This window comes from Castor canadensis, chromosome 11, assembly GCF_047511655.1.
Source record: "Castor canadensis chromosome 11, mCasCan1.hap1v2, whole genome shotgun sequence".
Taxonomy (NCBI): domain Eukaryota; kingdom Metazoa; phylum Chordata; class Mammalia; order Rodentia; family Castoridae; genus Castor; species Castor canadensis.
The window spans coordinates 84729441-84749475 of record NC_133396.1 but is presented as its reverse complement, the minus strand read 5'-3'; the positions used below and the strand labels follow the sequence as shown (position 1 = coordinate 84749475).

The window sequence follows — 20035 nt, the reverse complement described above, 5'->3', positions numbered from 1 at the left end:
CGGCCATCCTTTCATTTCCACCAGCCCAGGAATCTGTTCTTAAGGAAGGCAAGAGAACTACATATTGCAGTATTTATTTAATGACCTACCTCCATAATTCTGGAAAGATTCAGTTTCCATCCAGCTCTAGAAAGGCTAGTATTTGGGCTTATGCTTATCAAATAGATTGGAGAAACTAAACTATTCCAGAAAAAAAGATATAGAAACTAACATTTTTGTTTCTCTACTAAAATCCCAGCTGGTAAGTCTATTCCAAGGTAAATCCAAAAATATTGAAAACATCCATCCACACCAAAACATATGCTTGAATGTTCATGGCAACATTGTTCAAAACATTACCCCAAAAATGTTAGTGACGCAAATGTTCATAAACAGTTGAACAATAATGGCAAGATAATATAAGAAAAAAATTAAGACAAAGAGCTTGGAAATTAAAAGCTAAATTCAAGTCAATCTCTCAGAAAGCAGAACAGAAAATGAAAAAAATCAACCTGGAATATTATAGAAAAAGAGAACAAAGACTTTGGGATAGAAATTGTCAAAGCAATAATACAAGAAAATGTCCCAAACAAGAAAACATAGTGTCTAGATTGGAAAGGCCACCAAATTCCCAGGATGATAAATTTTTAAAGATCCCTAACACATATACATCAATTTATATCATCACAAGATATCACATCACTTAGGTTTTTAAAAAATCTTAAAAGCTTCTAAAAAGAAAAAACAACTGGTTTACATACAAAGGAGAGAGAGTATGTACATGTGTATGTAGGAGGTAGGGGATGGGGTGGCATTGGAGTTCATACCCAGAGCCTATAAGTAGTAGAGTGCCTGCATAGCAAGCGTGAGGACCTGAGTTCAAGCCCTGCTACCACCCAAAAAGGAAAAAAACAATTTTAGCCTATAAACAGTAGGGAACCTTTAACCTTTTTTGAGCAAGAGAATGACCAAATCATGTGCTGCAGATGAGTGACCCAGCAATATAGGGTATAGAATTGAGATCACTTAGTTTGCAGAGATCACTAAGTTTGGGAGAACAGTTAGCAAAAAGCTATTGTACGATATATGAAGATTCTAAGGACAGAGACAGTGGGAATGGAGAAGCAGAAACAAGATGGGAGGAACATTTTAGAGCCAAAATCAATAGGATGTCAAGGTCATCATTGTTCCAAAGCATCTCATCAGATAAAAATCAGTAGAATGATTTCCTAGAGTCAGTAATAGCAGCAATTTTACTTTAAAAACATGTCATGTGAAGGAAGGTTTTGGGACATGAGAAGGCTGTGATAGTTCTGTCTTTTGTTAAATGCACTTAAAACTAGGAAATGCCGAAAGTCGTGGTCATACTACATTCCCAGGCATCCCAGAATTCCAAATGCCAGTCAGGTTTCCAACCTTGCTTTACAAGTGCTACTTAAATTTACTTAAGACTTGAGGTAAAGATAAGTCTTCACCCTAATGTCCTCAGATCTGAGGCTCACTAGCAAGGCGTGGTTTTAAAGTAGTCTACTCATTGTCAGGAGATACTTGAAAGTATGTGTGTCATCAATAGAAGGAATTTTTCATAATATGCTCAGCCTCTTGAGTTTGTCTTTATTGCACCTAATTTTTAACTTTTTTATTTTGAAGTCACACAAGTTGCCAAAATAGAGTCTTTCAGACCCTTGCCTCCAGCCAGTAGTGACATCTTATAACTACAGTGTGATATCAAAAGCATGTAGTTGACATTGGTACATTATTATTAACTAAACTGCAGACTTTATTCAGTTTTTGCTATTTTTGTATGCACTCACTTATGTGTGTTGTTCTTTGCAGTTTAATCCTGTGTAAAGTTTTGTGTTACCACTACCACAATCAAGATAAGGAACTGTTCTATTCCTAGAAAAGAACTCCCCGTGCTACTGCTCTACAGCCATGTCTGCCTCCATCTCTATCCCCTAGCAATCACTGGTTTCTTTTCCATCATGATAATTTTAGTATTTCAAGAATATTATATAAATGGGAGATAGGGGACATGTCTCAAGAAGTAGAGCGCTTGCCTAGCATTTGGGAGGCTCTGGGTTCAAGCCCCAGTACCACAAAAACATTACTATCATCATTATTTTATAAATAGACTCACAGTACATAATTGTTTAACAGCTTTTTTTTTTCTTGTGGTTCTGGGAAAAGTACATAATTGTTTAAGACTAGCTTTTTTTTTTTTTTTTTAGTAAGCATATACCCTTGAGATCCATCAAAATTGTTGCATGTGGCAGTACTTTTTTGCTAAGTGGTATTCTGTTGTATGGATGTTAGCAGAATTTGTTTAACCATTCACCCACTGAAGGACATTTGAGTTGTTTCTGGGCTTTGCTATTTCATATAAAGCTGTTGTAAATAGTTGTTTACAGGTTTTTTGTGGACATGTTTTCACCTCTCTAGAATAAATGCCCAAGAGTACAATTGCTGGGTTGTGTGGTAGATACATGGTTAGATTTATAAGAAAACAAAAGTATTAATCAAAACTACAGACTTGGCCCTAATCAAGCCACTTATAGGCAGTCTGTCTGCCTTTGGAGGAGAAAGTATGGTAAACTACTTACTTTTGTCACGTACTTTTCCCCTCTATCTTTTTTTTCCTTTTTTTTTTATCGTTGTGCTGGGGGGTACATTATGGCATTTATAAAAATTCTTGCAATATATCAAATATTTCATACTTGAATTCACCTCCTCCATCATTCTCCTTTGTCTCCCCTACCCCTATTGCTGGAATAGTTTCAACAGGTCTCATTTTTTTGTTTATATAAATGTGAGCACAGTATTTGCACCATATTCATCTTCCTATATCCTTTCCCCACATCCTCCCACACACACTGGTACCAACCCACCAGACAGGACCTGTTCTACCCTCCTGTTCTCTGATTTTATGAAAGGAAAATTACAGTTTTGTTTGTTTAAGATAGGTATACAGGGAGTTTCCTTGTGACATTTCTATGTATATATGTATCATAACCCAAATTGGTTCATCTCCTCTATTTTTTTCATTTCTACTGTAGTCCCCTTAGGTGCCTTCCAGGTGTTAGACAAGGGTAGACAAAAAGGAGAGCAAAGAGAGGACAGGCAATAAGAAAGTTTTAGTGCTATCTTAGCCCTCCATTATGCTCTTTGAGCCTGGCAGGTGTTTACAGCTGACTTTTTCCTTATTGGGTTCCTTAAGGAATCCTTCAGAGATTTCTCATCCCTGAGGAGCCTGTCAGCTATGGTTTTATTGACTTTGGCAGCTGTGTTTCTATCCCAGGTGCTCACTTGCAACTCCTTTCTAGGAAGGAGTTTTTGCTGCTCTGGTGTCTTCATCCCTATAGTCCTTTGGTCCTGAGGAAATATCCACGCATCCTTTTGGCAGCCTTTTGGAGTGCAGGCTGGTAAAAAGTATCAACACTCTTACTCTGCTTCCAAAACTTTGTCATTGCTTATCATTTAGATCTTACAAATAGAATCAGACCCCACCCTCTATGCATCCCTATCCATATCTATTGTGGGGAGCAGGAGAATAAACCTCATAGCTTTCTCCAGAAATTACCTTTCACAAAATGTTTTCAGTTCTCAATTCTCTGTCCACTTTTATAGCCTTGCCTGAGAGGTTCAAAGTAGTGGAACTAGTTCCAAAACATTTTCTTTACAAATACTACATTTTGTCTAGTATTTCACTTTGGTATATAGCCTCTGTTTTACCTGAAAGTTCAATTTTAATATGTCATCCAGGTGTATATATGTTTACAAATCTATAATCATTAATATAACATATAAAACCCAACACCATGGCCCATTCCTTCTCTAATTCAACATTGTCTCCTACCAGTCCTGCCGTATTTCATTTATAGTAGCTACCTTAGTATTTCATATTCTTCTAATTGTGATCTTGCTGTCTCCTCCATCCTAAATGCCATTCCACATTCCTATACTATATCCTTTGTCAAGCTTGCTTCTAACTCATAGTTATGCAACATTTCCCACATCAGAAGTCACATGCTCCTTGCCTTACTTTCTGTGTGCTTCACCTAACATCTCCTAGCTAATTTCCTACACCACCTGCCTATCCATGACCAACTATTCCATTTCCTACTACAATGCCTGTCCTGTCAAAGAACTGAATAAATGTTTGTTAGCCTGAAACACACAAGAAGAGTCAGAATTGACTCATAGATAATAAAAAACAGTCTTTTTCAATATGGGGTACTTGGTTCCAATGACAATTCTCAGAAATTTATTGAACTTCAAGCCATTAATTAATCAATACAGTCAAGCTATAGATTACTTTAAAGTTTCTACTTTAAAGTTTATTGCCATGGACCAATTAAGAATCTTAGTTTTATTATCTGAATACTAATTGAAGTTTCTAATTATATTATGATAGCATTTTAAATTATGATGCTTTATCTTAAGGCAAAATATTTCCATACATTTATTCCTGTTTGTCTTCATATTCTTCCAGCAAAGAATATATTCAAGAATAGCTTTCCTGGGTGGGGGTGTAGCTCAGTGGTAGAGCACATTCTTATTAGCATGTATGAGGTCTGAAGTTCAAACCACAGCATTCAAAAAGAAAAAGAAAAACCATTCCCAACTCAGCACATGGATAATTTACATAAAATGAACTACTGCATGTCCTATCGCTATGCAAAATCTCCGTCTATAACCATAGTCCCTCATATTTGTATGGTACTGCAGCTTATGAAATAGATGTGAAATCAGATTATTTGATTTTCACAGCAATTCTGTGAGGCATAAGAAGAGAAATCATTATCTACATTTCACAAATAAGTTCAGCAAGGTTCAAAAAGAATAAATTATTTGCTCCATGTAACTTAGCTAGTGAGTGGTCTAAGCCGATGTGAATATGTAGTGCACTTAGCTTAAAGTTGACCATCTTTTCCATTACATTCTTTGTTGCATGTGTTGATAGAAATCCTAACTTGCTGACAAAGTAATCAAAAAAGAAGAAAAACAAAGGTAAATATCACACACCACTCAAACACACACATATACTCTCTACAACTCTTAATAAGAATAGGATACCATATAGTAATAATTAATGACTCAATTTATGGTCATAATAGTTCCACAATTTGGAAAAATATAAAGTTGAGTCCCTACCATATTCCTTTCATTCCCCTATCCTCCAAAAAAGATCCAAATACATTGGATAAAAATTTAAAACAAAAACACTAAAAGAAGTTATAGCTGAATTTCTTATGTTCTTGGAATGAAAAAATTCAAGGATAAACTGGGAGAAAATAGTTGCAAATATAGCAGAGAAAGGATTAATTTACTTAATATAGAAATGTTTACATGTCAGCTAAGTTCAACAGTTAGAGAAATGGTTTATGAAAATAAAATAGATGTTCCTACTTTTCTAAAAAGGGAATCAGGATTGCCAATAAATACATGCAAATGCCCTTAGCCTCATAATTAAATACAAATAAAAGCAGTAATGAAATACAATTTTTTTCCTGTAAAACTGACAAAGGTTTTTCAAATTTAGGCACATCTCATGTTAGTGATAGCATGCAGGTACGTGCACTGTTGGTAGTTTAAATTGATATCCTTTTTATGGGGAGTAATTTAGCAATATCACATACTTAAATGTGCATGCCCTTTTATATAACAGTTTTATATCTGAGAGCTAAAACTATGAATTTGCACACATGTAGAAAAAGTGTATATTGAGATATTCTTTAAACCTTAGTAATAATCACCAGAAAAATGGGGGCAGGCCACACTAGCTCATACCTGTATTCCCAGCTATTCAGAAGGGAGGCGAAGATTGAAAGGATCCTGGTTTGAGGCCAGCTGGGGCAAAAAGTTAGCAAGACCCATCTCAAAAAATAAACTGGGTATGATGGTACATACCTGTAGCCACAGATACAAGGGAGACTGTATGCATGAGGATCTCAATCTGAGGCCAAACCCTGACAAAAATGTGAGACCCTACCTGAAAAATAACTAAAGCAAAAAATGGCTCAGATAGTAAGGCACCTCCCTAGCAAGTGGAAGACCCTGAGTTCAAACCTCAGTGCCACAAAAAGAAAAATTTAGATGGTCATCAGGGACTACTACAGGCCCATGTAAAGGAATACTATGTAGTGATTAAAAAGAGGCAAGTTAAATGTATAATATGTTCCAATATGGACAGAAGTCCAATATGCTCTTTTAAAAAGCATGATAGTATCCCATTTGTGATAAATATAATTATATAAATTTAAGTATATAGTCATATATGACTAGATATAATAAATATATCTAGCTGCCTATGTAAAATATTTCTAGGAGAATTCACAAAAACTGTTAATAGTATTTCCTAAAGAAGATTGGAGGAAGTACTCTTATTTTGATTTTTTACCATCTGTCCTTCGGTATTCTTAGAATTTTGTTATCAAGTGCATTTATCACTTACATGCCTGTAAACCCAACTACTTGGCAGGCAAAAACAAGAGGACTTCTGTTCAAGGCCAGCCCAAGCCAACAGTTAGCAAGACCTCTGCCACTTGAGCCATGCCCGCAGTCTATTTGCTGTTAGTTTGTTTTCTCACTACAGGTCTTTTCATATTCTATCCATTCCCTCTAAATTTCTTGGCACAACACTCACATGTAAAATCCTGCCATCTGTGAGGTCACTACTTCACATTATTTTTTCCTTCGAGAAACTTTCTCTGAACCTCCAATTTAAGATCCACCTATTAAGTGTTCACAGAGCCTCTTTTGCCTCCTTTCTCAGAAGTCTAGTCACATCATATTATAACAGAATTCACTGTACTATAAGAGACCATGCTTTCTTTTCACAACTGTACAAGGACTGTGCCTTTCTTCTTCACCAGCGTATTTGCTACTATCTCATAGTAATTGTACTTACACATAACACATGCCACATCTATGCACAGGTAGATAGATGGATTCATATATATGCATTCAAATGAGAAATTAATGAGAAAGCAAATAGTCATGAGTTTAATAATGATTAAGAAGTAAATGCCACTAAACATCACCAGTCCTTTCTTCTTTTATCTTCTTTCACCCTAAACCGTAATTTTAAGGCAATAGTGACACCAAAAGTCTAGCAACTGAATTCAATAAAGGAGAAAGAATTTGCTAGTCTTTCCACTTTAACTAGTATATTAATTGAGTTGGATTATGAGCATAGTTTGGTTTGTTTTTATGTTTTCAAAAATTCAATATAGTTGTGCTAATACTTAATTTGTTTAATTGGGTACTAGTAGATTTTACTCCAATTGCAATTTAAGGACAAAAGAATAGTATATTATGTTAGTTTCTGTAAAGAGATTGTTCCCTAGTGTGTGTCACATTGGAGACAAGTTGAATTTTCTACTCCCCAGAACATCTTTTAATATTTATAGTCTGCCTTCTGTGTCCATCTTCATTGCATGCATACATGTATATATACTAGAGTAGATGTGGGTATCATTTTATTCTATGATGAATAAATTTCCTAACTGAGTTAATTCATTTTAAGTGACCACTCAGGGTAACAAATATCCTTCTTTATCCTTAGCAGCTGGACTCATTAGACCATACTATCTGGAAGCTGAGAGCAGGGCAAAGAAGATCTGCAGTATATACTGTGCTTCCATAAATAGCTGTTTGTATGGTTTGTAATTTTCAGCTAACGTGAAAGTCAGTAAGTAACACAAGCAGTAGGGACTGGCTTTACCTGCAGCTAGACCTGTCATGTTCCTCAGAAAAGACACTGAGTATGCAACTAGAAATCTGGTGAATGAGCCCTCAATCCAAGGAGGGAAATCTTTAAAATTATAATATAGGAAAGTTCTGTGATTTCAAACAGAAAACATCACTTGGATGGTTTCTCAAAACACCTGATTAGAAACTGTTAAAATCTAGAAAACAAGTAAAAACTCTGCTTTTCTCGAAGTGAGATCTCAGATGTCATTTTTTTTAAATGATGTAAATTTGTTGGTAAAGTAATAGAATACTGAATTTGGTTAGTTACTGCCAGGGAAATTTTCAAACGAAATGAGTGCATACCGGTTAAAACAAGGGTATGTTGCTGCACCAACTCACTGGCTGAACTGTCTCTAAAGAATTAATTCACTGAAGCAGTCTGGAACCACAACTGCCAAGCCAAGCAGAAACTCACCTGCACTGGAGTCCAGAATTTTGTGTGGCAATAAGCATTTTTAATTAGAAGTTTCCCAATTCCTAAATTTGGAACTGAATCTGTAAACATGTGGCAGATTGAGCTAGCATATCCAGGCATCATTGGAGCTGTGGGGGAAGTGTGGCTTTTTAAAAAATTGAATGGGTAAGCTGAGAAAATCCAGCTGTGTTTTATTTAAAATTGTACTAATCAAAGTTCCATTTTTTTGGCCTTCGTCAGTGTATCTGCTGTTCTGGGGGTTGGCTCCCCATCTCCCAGCTCATTTTAAGACTGATTTCATCTTTTAGGTAGGGATGAAGGTTGAAGCAATGTAATACCCATTTGCTGCAGTAAGAGACAGTTTCTCTTTCCTTGGTAGTTTATCTCTACTAGGTCAAAAGCAGAACATAATCTTCATCAGCAATTAGATTTTTTTTTTTTTGTCTTTTTTTTGGTGCTGGGATCGAACCCGGGGCCTCACGCATGCTAGGCAAGCGCTGTACCACTGAGCTACATCCCAGCCCAGCAATTAGATTTTTAACCCTTACATTCATGGCACTAGAGGTTCACAGAAGTCAAGATTGTCCACTGACCTTAAAACCAAAATGTAAAGAGTATGGCATTCCTTAATTAGAAGTAAAATTTGCCCCCAGGAAGCAGTTTCCCAATTAAATCAAGAAATGGTCATATTGAAGCCCTTAATTATTCTTAGATGGCATAATAATTTAGGCTGATGGGCCAGGGGAAAAGGGAGCAGTCAGGAAGAGACCCTGTCCAAAAGTCAAAGGACTCACAATATCCACTTTCAAGGCCAGCTAAGTTTCTTGATGAAGGCTGTATTGTGAGACTGGCCTGGGAAAAGTTGTTTTAAAATCATTATTCTCAAAATAAATCCACATTCTACTTTCCATTAGAGGAGTAAACCGTGGTGCCAGAAGTCTGCTAAAACTCTGTACTTAGTATATCTAAGAAAAATCAATTCATATGGAGGTAAACATGATTTAGAGAGTACTTGGGGTTACTAAGCTATTACGTCAAAATAGTTGCATGGATAGTGCCTCCTACCCCAACTTCTGCCATAAACTGTTTGACCTTCCTGCTGACTGTAATCTTGCTTCTCTGGGAACTCTTCTCAGTACAGGAGGGGCTTGCTTATTCAGTGTTAACGTTGTACGCATTAGTGACTTTGGCCTTCAATTCACGTGTATATATGTACACATGTGCTGAACAATGGGAGATTCTGAGCTATGAATTAATAATCAAAATTTCAGTAACTAGGAAGAGTTTACAGTTATAATTCCAGATGACTTCATTGTAATAATCTGTTTATAGCTAACACTGGAAGTTAGACTGCATTGAAAATGCAATGAAAAAAAATTTTATATAACTTTCTCTAAAGGAAGAAAATATTTGTAAACCAGGTAAATTCATATAAAAAAATAGCTAGAAACTTTAAAATAGGGTAGGCACTGCAAAGGAAACAGAACAGATATGAAAGATTGTATGTGCAAGGCGAGGTGTAGGAAATACTTTCTATTGGAAATGTAAGTAGGAATCATATATGAAGCAAGCTAAAACTTCTTAGTTTTGTCCCTAATAGAGATCCTCCTCTACCCCCAAAATTTCCTCTGTTTTTTTTCTTCAGCCCTTGACTAAGAACTTGTTAATGGAAATGGATCCTCACCATTCTTCCTTTTTTTGTTTTAAAATAGTCACTTCTGCCTGGTTTGCAGAGTGTGCTCTCTGAGTTCTTTAAGCTGCAGCTTCTCTCTGCTGCCTTCCAACAGTAATCTCCTTACAGATGTAGCTCCATGGCAACAGGCCCAGCCTAGAGCCCTGCTACCTTGTTTGTGTTACCTGAGGGGCTAGATGCAGCCTGAAGGTAAAGAAGGAATATTACCTGTTCTAAAGGGTTTGGATGAAGATGACTTCTTGTTCTGTTGTTTGTGTTTCTGTTCTGCTTTTATGGAAGACATGAATAATACCTGGAAAGCATTTATCCAAAGATGATATCAGTAACCGAAAGGCAGCAGGGAAACCCTCTTCCGTTGGTTCCTGTCTTCTGAACAGAGAGTTGTTTTCTGAAATGTAGTGCAGAAAGTGACTTGCTGTTTCCAGGACATGTGGCACCGCTATGATTTGGGGTTGCACTGCCAGGTGGCTATACAGTTGCTTCATGTAGGTAGACATTTATTTTGTTTATAATAAAATTATAATTTTAAATTTTCTTCCTTGAAAATTTAAAAAATAAAAGTAAGCCTTTTGTCATAACTCCTTATATTTTAAACATGCCTTACTCTTTCCTGGTAAGTGGCTCATCCCAGACCATGAGAGGCTTTTCCCTCTCTAGCTCCTGCTGAGAAAGATGGGCCAAAATTATTGTTTTTTATTTGTTTAAGAAAGATTAGAGTGTTCCATTGTCTCAACCAGGCTTCCAATATAGGATACTGGGAAAGGTTGTATGATAATTAGATTACAGTAAAATTTTGTAACATTTAAGCTATTTATAATTAATGTGCTATATTTGCAGCCTAAACTGCAAGTATGTCATTGCCTTATGTAGAACAAAAGGAAATAAATGTAGAGCTGTTACATTGCTACATTTTTATATATATTAGGTGGTATTTGTCTCTTGTACATATTTGCATTATCAATGGGAAATATAAAGGTTGGCTTTTTTTACTTTAAAAATTGTTGAATATCAGAACACACATTTTTTTAAGCCCAAACCTTAAATGGTGGTTGGTGTATGTATGTGTGTGTGCATGGGTGGGGGGAGGAGGAAGAGTATAAAGAAATGACTAAAATTTCTATTGCTTAAGATGTTTCTTATATTATGCAGTTTGATTAAACAGCATTAGAATGGAGGCAAAAGAGAACCTCGTTTCCAGGATCTTATTACTGTGTAATTTAACTAAATACCACTCTGGCATTAAGTACTTCCCTTTTAATGTTACCCTGGTTTCAAAGAAATGAATGAAGCTGCTTACTTAATGTATTTTATAAAAACAGATGTCTATACACAGGCATTTCTTTTTATCCCTGTTACCAGGTACTTCTGCTTAAAATACACGTATTTAACTCTGAGTGTTTCAGTCAATATATACTATAATTACTGAGTAAAACTGTGTCCACCCAGTTCTGGGTTCAGGAATATTGTGCTTCATACTGTTTGACTCTGTTAATTCTTTGAAGAGGAAGGCAGTGAATAACTGGCTCCTGTAGTGACATGAATCATGATTCCCAGCATTCTTTTTAAAAACAACTAGGAAACAAAATCAGCCAGGATGCCTGGACAGTGGCAGCAGATGTGCTCTTCTTCTCTATGAGAGTTGGGCATTTGTTATGGTAGGAAGTTTCTTCAAGGCATTTTATTCTTTATTCATGTTTATCTATTCATATTTATAGATAGACGTAAAAGTTTACCAGAAAAGAATTCCATGTTGAGCTGGAAATCAGACCTTTTGAGAGACAGTCTTGTGCTAAGAAGTTTAACTGTGTGTGTGTGTGTGTGTGTGTGTGTGTGTGTGTGTGTGTGTGTGTGTTCTGCCAGAGAAGAAAGAAACTTAAAGATTCAGCCACTAATATTTTATCAGCAGTGTAAGAGTATAAAGCTAAAGCATGAAGAAAAATAAGAAATAATGTCTTTTAACAATACCTTTGCATAAAAAGAAATAAGGTAATTCTGGATAGTATCATTTCTCCATCTTCCAATATAGGGATGAGGATAAAAATTATGTCTATAGAGGCCAGGCATGGTGGTACACGCCTGTAACCCCAGCACTTCTGAAGCAGAGGCAGGAAGATGAAGAGCTCAAGTCCAGTCAGGGCTACACAACAAGACCTTGAACAGAGCTTTGAACTCTTTTAAGACTAGTAAAATTATTATATATTTTATGCTTTGGCTATAAAAAGTGTGTTTATATTCATGTATGTGTCTGTATATACATACTCTATGTGCCACATGAATATGATTACTGTTATTACAGAGATTATTATTTTGCTCCTCCTTTTATTTTGTCCCTTAAGCATTTGTGCATTTGTTGTTAGCCTCTATTGCTTTGGACCTTCATGTCCTGGTTAGCCAAGGTAGCACCACTTTAAATGTCTTCTACTTTTAGGTCTCGTGGGCTGCCTAAACTGAAAGAGTCACGTTCACATGAGTCCTTGCTGAGCCCCTGCAGTGCAGTGGAATGTCTGGATCTGGGTAGAGGGGAGCCAGTATCAGTGAAACCGCTCCACAGTAGCATCCTTGGACAAGACTTCTGCTTTGAGGTAAAATAAAAATTATAAAAGGAAGTAGAGCAGTTAATCAACAAGACTTTTAACCAGTAATTTGGTGATTTCATTACTTTTGTGCTGTTGATTTATCTTAACTAATTTTCAGCTGCTAAAAATTATCTGTTTATAAGCAAAAAGTTAGAAATCTGTTAATTTAATATATTTATAATTAAAGTTATTAATGATTTATCTCATTCTTTTGGCCTTGTCTGCATTTTTAAAATTGGATTCTTAGTATATTCTCAGCAGAGGTTAATATTAGCTTATTAAATTGATGTTAATTTTTAGTATTGATAAGAATATCACCCACCATTATTTTTCTAACAGTGGGTACCAAAATCTTAAATTCCCAATTTCAATATTATTTTGAAGAACTCTATCCAAATCATAATTCTTCTGATTTACAACATGAACAGTCCTTGGTTTAGTACATGTTTTTTTTAATTTTTGTAATTCCCTGTATGGTCCTAGATCAAGAACCACACATCTCAGTTTGGACTAGCCACATTTCAGGTACTCATTAGCCACATGAAGCTGGCACCTACCATTTTAGACAGAACATATAAACTGACCTGATTCCTTGAATTGTGACCTGGGATTGAGATAATATGTAAACACACTTTGGCAATTGGGTAGGTCATTGTTTGAGTTCTTTTTAATAAGAATCACTTAAACTTTTTCTTATTTGTGGAACTCACTGGGCTGTGTACTAAGCCCAGTGTTTAGGTGCTAGGCATATAAACAACAACATGTTCCATTTTAAAAGTACAGTGTAATAGTAGTCAGGCTAACCCAGTAAATGACTGGAAATCAGCAGGTAGGTTGCCTACTGGAGGAGAAATGGATTCCAAAAATAGTAATTCAATACTGTTAACTCTTTCTAATTTCATTTAATAGCTTTCTGTAGAGAAGACAATCTTGAGGAATATGATAAATTGATATGATAAAGGGAAGAAACTTTCCTTTTAGTTATTTTCATTTGTTCAGAATTAAGCATATTTTTTTGCAGGTAATTTAGCATGTGACTTGAAAGGTTTTTAATTTTGGTTTTTCTGAACCATAGGCCAGCCGAATTCTAAATGGCCTTTGTTCTCAGATTTGAGAATCAGTGTGAATGCTACCTAGAGAATAAATCAAAAAGCAAATATAGATTTAGATATTGCTATCACAAACCTAAAAAATCGTCTTGGTTTTATATGATTTTTGTTCATAGCTTATTTGTAACTCTTAAACAATAGAACTAGGAACATGGAGCCTCAATCTTATGTTTCTTTTTCTTTATCTCTAATCATTAACGTTGAAGGTCACCTACTTAAGTGGAAGTAAATGCTTCAGCTGTAATTCTGCTTCAGAGAGAGATAAGTGGATGGAAAACCTGCGCAGGACAGTTCAACCAAACAAGGTAATGATGGCCTTGAGAGTCTGAAAAAAAAGGTATCACTTTGTAAGCAGCAGTTTGATAGAAAGTAAATGTAATGTTAATATCTTAATTTTTATAGAGCTTAACAGATTTTTTGTTGTTGATGACATTTGTTTTTAAACAGGGTCTTGCTCTGTAGCTGTAGCCCAAGCTAGCCTCAAACTTGTGACCCTCCCGTCTTAGCCTCCTAAATGCTGGGAGTACAGGCATGAACACCAAGACTGGTTTAGAACTTAACAGTTTTAAAGTCTATATACAGGTTTTGACATTTTATGCTAAAAAATCTTCTCTCAAGATATTATAATTTTACCATGTGGATAAGGAGACTCAGAAAAGTTAAGTGACATACCCAAGTCAAAAGTTAGTACATGATAAAAATGGAACTAGAGTCAAGTGCCAGTGGCTCATGCCTGTAATCCTAAATAGTTAGGAGGCTGAGATCAGGAGGATCATGGTTCAAGGCCAGCCCAGGCAAAAAGTTCATGAAACCCCATCTAAACACTTAATGGGTACAGTGTTGTGCACATGTCACCCCAGCTGCGTGGGAGGCTGAGATCAGGAGGACTGTGGTTCCAGACCAGCTCAGGCAAAAAAGTTGGGAGACTCCATCTCAAAGGAAAAAACTGGGCATAGTGATACAAATCTGTCATCCCAGATAGGCAGGTAGCCTAAAATTTTGCCAGCCTGGGCAAAAAACAAGACTTTATCTCCAAAATAACCAGAGAGAACAGGGGGCTAGAGAGCAGTAGAGTGCCTGCCTCACAAATGTGAAGCTCTTGAGTTCAAATCCCAGTACCACCCAAAAAGGGGGGGGGAGGGACTAGAACATTAATAAAGCAGAATAGAATGTATGAGGTTCTCTAAGATTCTTGTTTAGAGCGAGATGCTGGTAGCTTACACATGTAATCCTAACTACTCAGGAGGCAGAGATCAGGAGGATCATGTTTCGAAGCCAGCCTTGGGCAAATAGTTCATGAGACCCTATCTCCAAAAAACCCATTGCAAGAAAAGGGCTGGCAGAGCTCAAGTGATTAAAAAAAAAACACCTGCCACGTGAACCCCAGTGCCACCCCCCAAAAAAGAGATTCTTGTTTTAAGCTTGCTGTTACCCTAAACAATTCTCCATTATTTGTTGACACCCCTTAATAGAATACATAATCAGCATTATTTTAAGAGGAAATGCTCTCTTTCTTGGATGTCAGCTTCAAATTCAATTTTGTTTCCTCTTTGTAGGACAATTGCAGAAGAGCTGAAAATGTTCTCCGTTTATGGATTATTGAAGCCAAGGACCTTGCCCCTAAAAAGAAATATTTCTGTGAGCTGTGCCTTGATGATACCCTTTTTGCTCGTACAACCAGCAAGACCAAAGCAGACAATATTTTTTGGGGTGAACATTTTGAATTTTATAGCCTTCCCCCTCTTCATAGCATCACAGTTCACATTTATAAGGACGTGGAAAAAAAGAAAAAAAAGGACAAGAATAATTATGTAGGTCTAGTCAACATTCCCACTGCCAGTGTGACTGGTCGCCAGTTTGTAGAAAAGTGGTATCCTGTGAGTACACCTACACCCAATAAAGGAAAAACAGGAGGACCTTCTATTCGAATTAAGTCTCGTTTCCAAACTATCACCATTCTGCCTATGGAGCAATACAAAGAATTTGCAGAATTTGTCACCAGCAACTATACCATGCTGTGTTCTGTCCTTGAGCCAGTAATTAGTGTGAGGAATAAAGAGGAGTTGGCCTGTGCCTTAGTGCACATTCTTCAGAGCACTGGCAGAGCCAAGGTAAGTGGAAGGGGAGATTGCGTTACCTGAAAATTCTTCCTTTACAAAGAAATGAAGCTGTGGATACTGTGGAAATCCACACTAGAAAAATGTGCTTTGCTATTGGTCACAAAAAGAAAAAGATGTTAGAAAAGAAAGACTATTAGCAGTTCTTAGATCCAGAAGAGATGGGAATTATAAAACTAAAGAAGCAAAATGGAGGAACCAACAAATATTTCATTTTCATGAAACATAGATACCATAGTCAGCTCTTTATTGTCTGATAAAAATAAATGGTAGAATTGGTATGATAACTCCACATGTGGTCATATTTTTTATCTTTAGTTCTAGTTGTATGATGGTTTTCTTCTTAACTGGTGACTGTATCCCATAAGCTCAGAAGGAAGTATTGAAGAAACATGCTGATTACTAGCAAGAATTTTCAAGGGATTAAAATCTGTACAACTACAAGGGATGTTATATAGGTGGTAGCTGATTCATGATAGCCTGATCTCATTTCATTCTGCATGAAAGTGAAATCTAGGAAAAAAATAAAAAGTAAAATATGCTGATTATAGGAAGAACAACAACCAATTAATGGAACCTTCAACCTATGAGATGTAGTCAGTTAGCTAGACTGTCTCCAATACATTGTAAACAAACTGGTCATAGTAGAATTTTATTTCAGATCCAGAGACATTCACAGCTATAATAATTTATATAGAAATAGTAAAATAAAATGCTTTTCATTTTTTGATGTATATCAGAATATATCAATATATTAGCTATATAGTTGCTTGACTAGCTACCTTCCTATTAATTATAATTTTAGCACTTCAGTTTACTGAAATAATCTTGAGCTTTCTGTTGTTAAAAAAAAAGCTTAGGAGTTGGGATAAAGTGTCATTGAAGTTTTGAGTCTCATCTTTAAAATTTTATAGATATGTTATTTGTGCTTTTCAGTGCTGATGGTTCAGTATGAACAAAAGATTTTTTAAAGCAACTTACTAATGTATAGTTTACATACAATAAACTACACCCATTTAATGTGGAGAAATTCAGTGAGTTTTGATAGATTGTGCACACATTGAAACCACTATCTAATCAAGACATAGAATTTTACCATCACCCCCAAAAGTTTCTTTCTGACCCTTACTATAAGTTTTAATAGTGATTCCTAAGTCCACAACTCTGTTATACTGTTGAGCTGCTCCAGAGTAAGTCCCATTAATATTTAAAATGTTTAATTTTGAAGTAAAAGTAATTTAGCATATTCCTTCTTTTTGGTTTGGGAGCCCTTGAAATATCCAATAAATACATGATGTTATCACATTTAACACTAAAGAATGATAAACATTGAATTTTACCTCAATTTTTAAGACTGTTAAGGAATAAGAAAGCTATCTCTTCGGGTTTTATTTTTCCCCATTCCGTCCTTCTCCATAGATGGATGGATGGATGAAATGGACACACAGGGATAGTTAGCATAGAAAATGAGTAGTTTAATAATGAGTTCCAGAAATTTCATTTTGATACTGAAGACCAATATGTAACTCTTATATATTGAACATCTAATATATGCCATAAAATGAAGTGCTGGAGATACCGTGGTATCCTTGGGATCACTGGGCATTCAGTGGTCTGAGGAAGGCATTCATCAACTACAGAAATAAATAGGTGACTACAGTGAAAAGTGCAGAGGATTAAAAGGATCGATAATGCCATAGGAATGTGGAGCAAGGGAACCTGAAAAGTGAGGTTCAGAGGTAGTGGCGGGGGAAGGCCTTACTGAGGAACTGATTTGTGAACTAAGATCCAAAGGATCCCAGGAATTAGCTCCATGACACTGGGGATGGGAATGAAAGTGGGAGTGGAACAGAAATGAGAGCAGCATTTGCAGAAAACTGTGGTTAAGAAGAGAAGATCGGCTATATTAAAGGACCTAGAAAGAAGGCCCACAGGGTTGGAGCAGAATGCAGAGAGAGTGGTACCAGATGAGGTTGGAGAACTAGACAGAAACCAAAAAATATAGAAACTTGTAGACTGAATTCAGAATTATGGAAGTGCAATGGAAAATCTGTGAAGGAATTTAAACTTTGAGGTAGTGATATGTAAGATTTTTATCCTGACTGCCTTTTTTTTTTTCTAGTGAATCTGGTGGCTTACATTTTAAAGCAGTGTCTGATATTTCAATAGCCTCTTCTAAGTGTTTTGTTTATTCAGTTGCTTTTTGCCTGACTGGACATTATTCTACAGGATTTTCTGACTGACTTGGTGATGTCTGAGGTGGATCGTTGTGGAGAGCATGATGTCTTAATCTTCAGAGAGAACACGATTGCCACCAAATCCATTGAAGAGTATCTCAAGTTGGTGGGACAACAGTATCTTCATGATGCACTGGGTATGGAAGAAGATAATATCTATTTTCTTTTCTTTCCCTTTCAGTTTTAACTTATTTCACCCTCAGAAGACAAACTGAGCTCAAAAGTTCAGTTGATTAGAGTGGTATGAGTATTAGCGTTGAAGTCTCTATACTACTCAACAGTGTTTATTACATTGTGTGGAACACACACCATAGTTTATCACAAGGTATGTGGACATAGAAAGCCCATTAGCATAGACAGTCAACCCAGGTCCCCAAGTTCCTGATTTTGACACATACAATAATATTATTAGGTTTCTCCTCTAGATCTGAGGTAGCCTGTTTTTCCTGAAGTGCTGGGCATTTATAGCATGATACAAATGTGTTACCTAAGTCTTGAAAGGGTTAACTTAGCATTTTTTATCATATATTACAAAACTAATCAAAGATGAGTTCATACAACTCCACATTTCTGCCTTTCAAGGTCTCTAAGGTTTTTCACAAAAGTAATTTGTGTCCAGTCATTAGTTTTTGCCAACTAAGCCACTAACTTACAGTTCCAGATTTGGTCCTGAAATTTAGTCATTGACTACTAAAGGAAAGCACTGTGCTAGGCACTTTGATGTATATGACAACAGAGCAGGTTTAAGTTCCTTGAAGAAAATAGCCATTTCTTTTATCTCCATATTCCCAGTATTTCACATAAAATGTAATGAAGCCATGTCCTATAGAAATATGAGTCATGTGTATGACATTTTATGTATTTAATGACTGTGTCATTTTAAGTTTTCTGATAGTCACAGTATAAAAAGTATAAAGAAAAACATGAAATTAATAGCACATTTTATTTAACCCAATGTATTCGAATAAAAGCAACTACTCAATATAGAAATTATTAATGAAACATTTTACTTTTTTTCATACTCTAAAATTTAATGTATATTTTATCACATTTTAATCTTCACTGGCCACATTAATAGTATTTAACAGTCACATGTAACTGTCAAGAGTAGTCAGTAAAGGTATGTTGAATGACATACCAAATTTTTGTTCTCAAGGAGTTTATAATATAGGGAAATAAGATAGGGTTATCCCTACAGCCAAAAAGAGAGAAATCATGTTTCTCAAAGAATTTATTAAAAAATCATTCCAACTTGATAGAATTGTAAAGTTTCCTATGTGTGTGGCTTGAGGGGCAGAAAATGGACATTGGACAAGGGCACTTATGGGGTTACCATGGGAGAAAAAAAGTGACCAAAGGCGTAGAGATGGAAAAGAACCAGGCATGTATAGGATATAACTTTTTAGTGGAAAAAGAAAAGGCCAGCTGAACAACAACAGCAAAAAGATATTTAGAACCAGCTTTTTGAGAGCATGGCTGAGAATTTAGATTTTATAATAATCACTGGAAAACCACTGAAAGTTTTGAGTAGGGTGTTTTCAGTGGAATTAAGTGACTGATTAAGATGAGTTGCTGAAGAAAGCAACTGAAAACAGATTAGTTAAGAAGCTTTTAAATAACAAAGGCAAGAAATATTAAAATCAAGTGAGGCAGTTTAAGGAGTGAGAATAGAGGTGGGGAGGGGGAAAGGATGTGAGAAATGTTAAAGTTGAACTGATAGGGCCTGTCAACTTTTTCAGTTTGTGGGAAAGAAGGAAGGATGGAATATTACAGAGAATTTGGGCCTTTGTGAATGAGTAGGAAGATGACAAAATTCTTAACAGAAACAGAAATCATAAAAGTATAGGTTTGAAATATCAAGGTGTGGGGCTTAGCCACTATGCACATTGCAATTATTCATCTCAGCTGTCCAATTCTGTGATGCATTCTGGCATTTTGTAACATATTCATTTGATGTGTTAGCATTGGTTAATAAATGTATTTTTAAAAAACAATAAGGTATAGGCTTGAAAGAAGAAAAATTGTATTTTCACCTCATATGTATTCAATATGAAGTACTGATAGGAAATCTTTGGGGATTTAGGTAGAAAAGCTAGCCAGGACAGCTGTCTAGCTGACTGTTACAAATTTGGGAATAACCCATGGCGGGGGGAA

The 20035-nt window shown here is 35.9% G+C and overlaps 1 protein-coding gene across 8 annotated transcripts in view; it reads left to right on the top strand.

The window, feature by feature from the left end:
- Positions 1-20035, top strand: part of Rasal2 (RAS protein activator like 2) — a 330973-nt gene that overhangs the window by 275802 nt on the left and 35136 nt on the right. For all 8 annotated transcript variants that reach the window (XM_074047357.1, XM_020154241.2, XM_074047356.1 and 5 more), the window contains 4 exons: positions 12271-12424; positions 13734-13832; positions 15084-15638; positions 17874-18018. In XM_074047357.1, coding sequence (XP_073903458.1) covers positions 12271-12424; positions 13734-13832; positions 15084-15638; positions 17874-18018 — 953 coding nt within the window. The remainder of the gene's footprint in view (positions 1-12270; positions 12425-13733; positions 13833-15083; positions 15639-17873; positions 18019-20035) is intronic.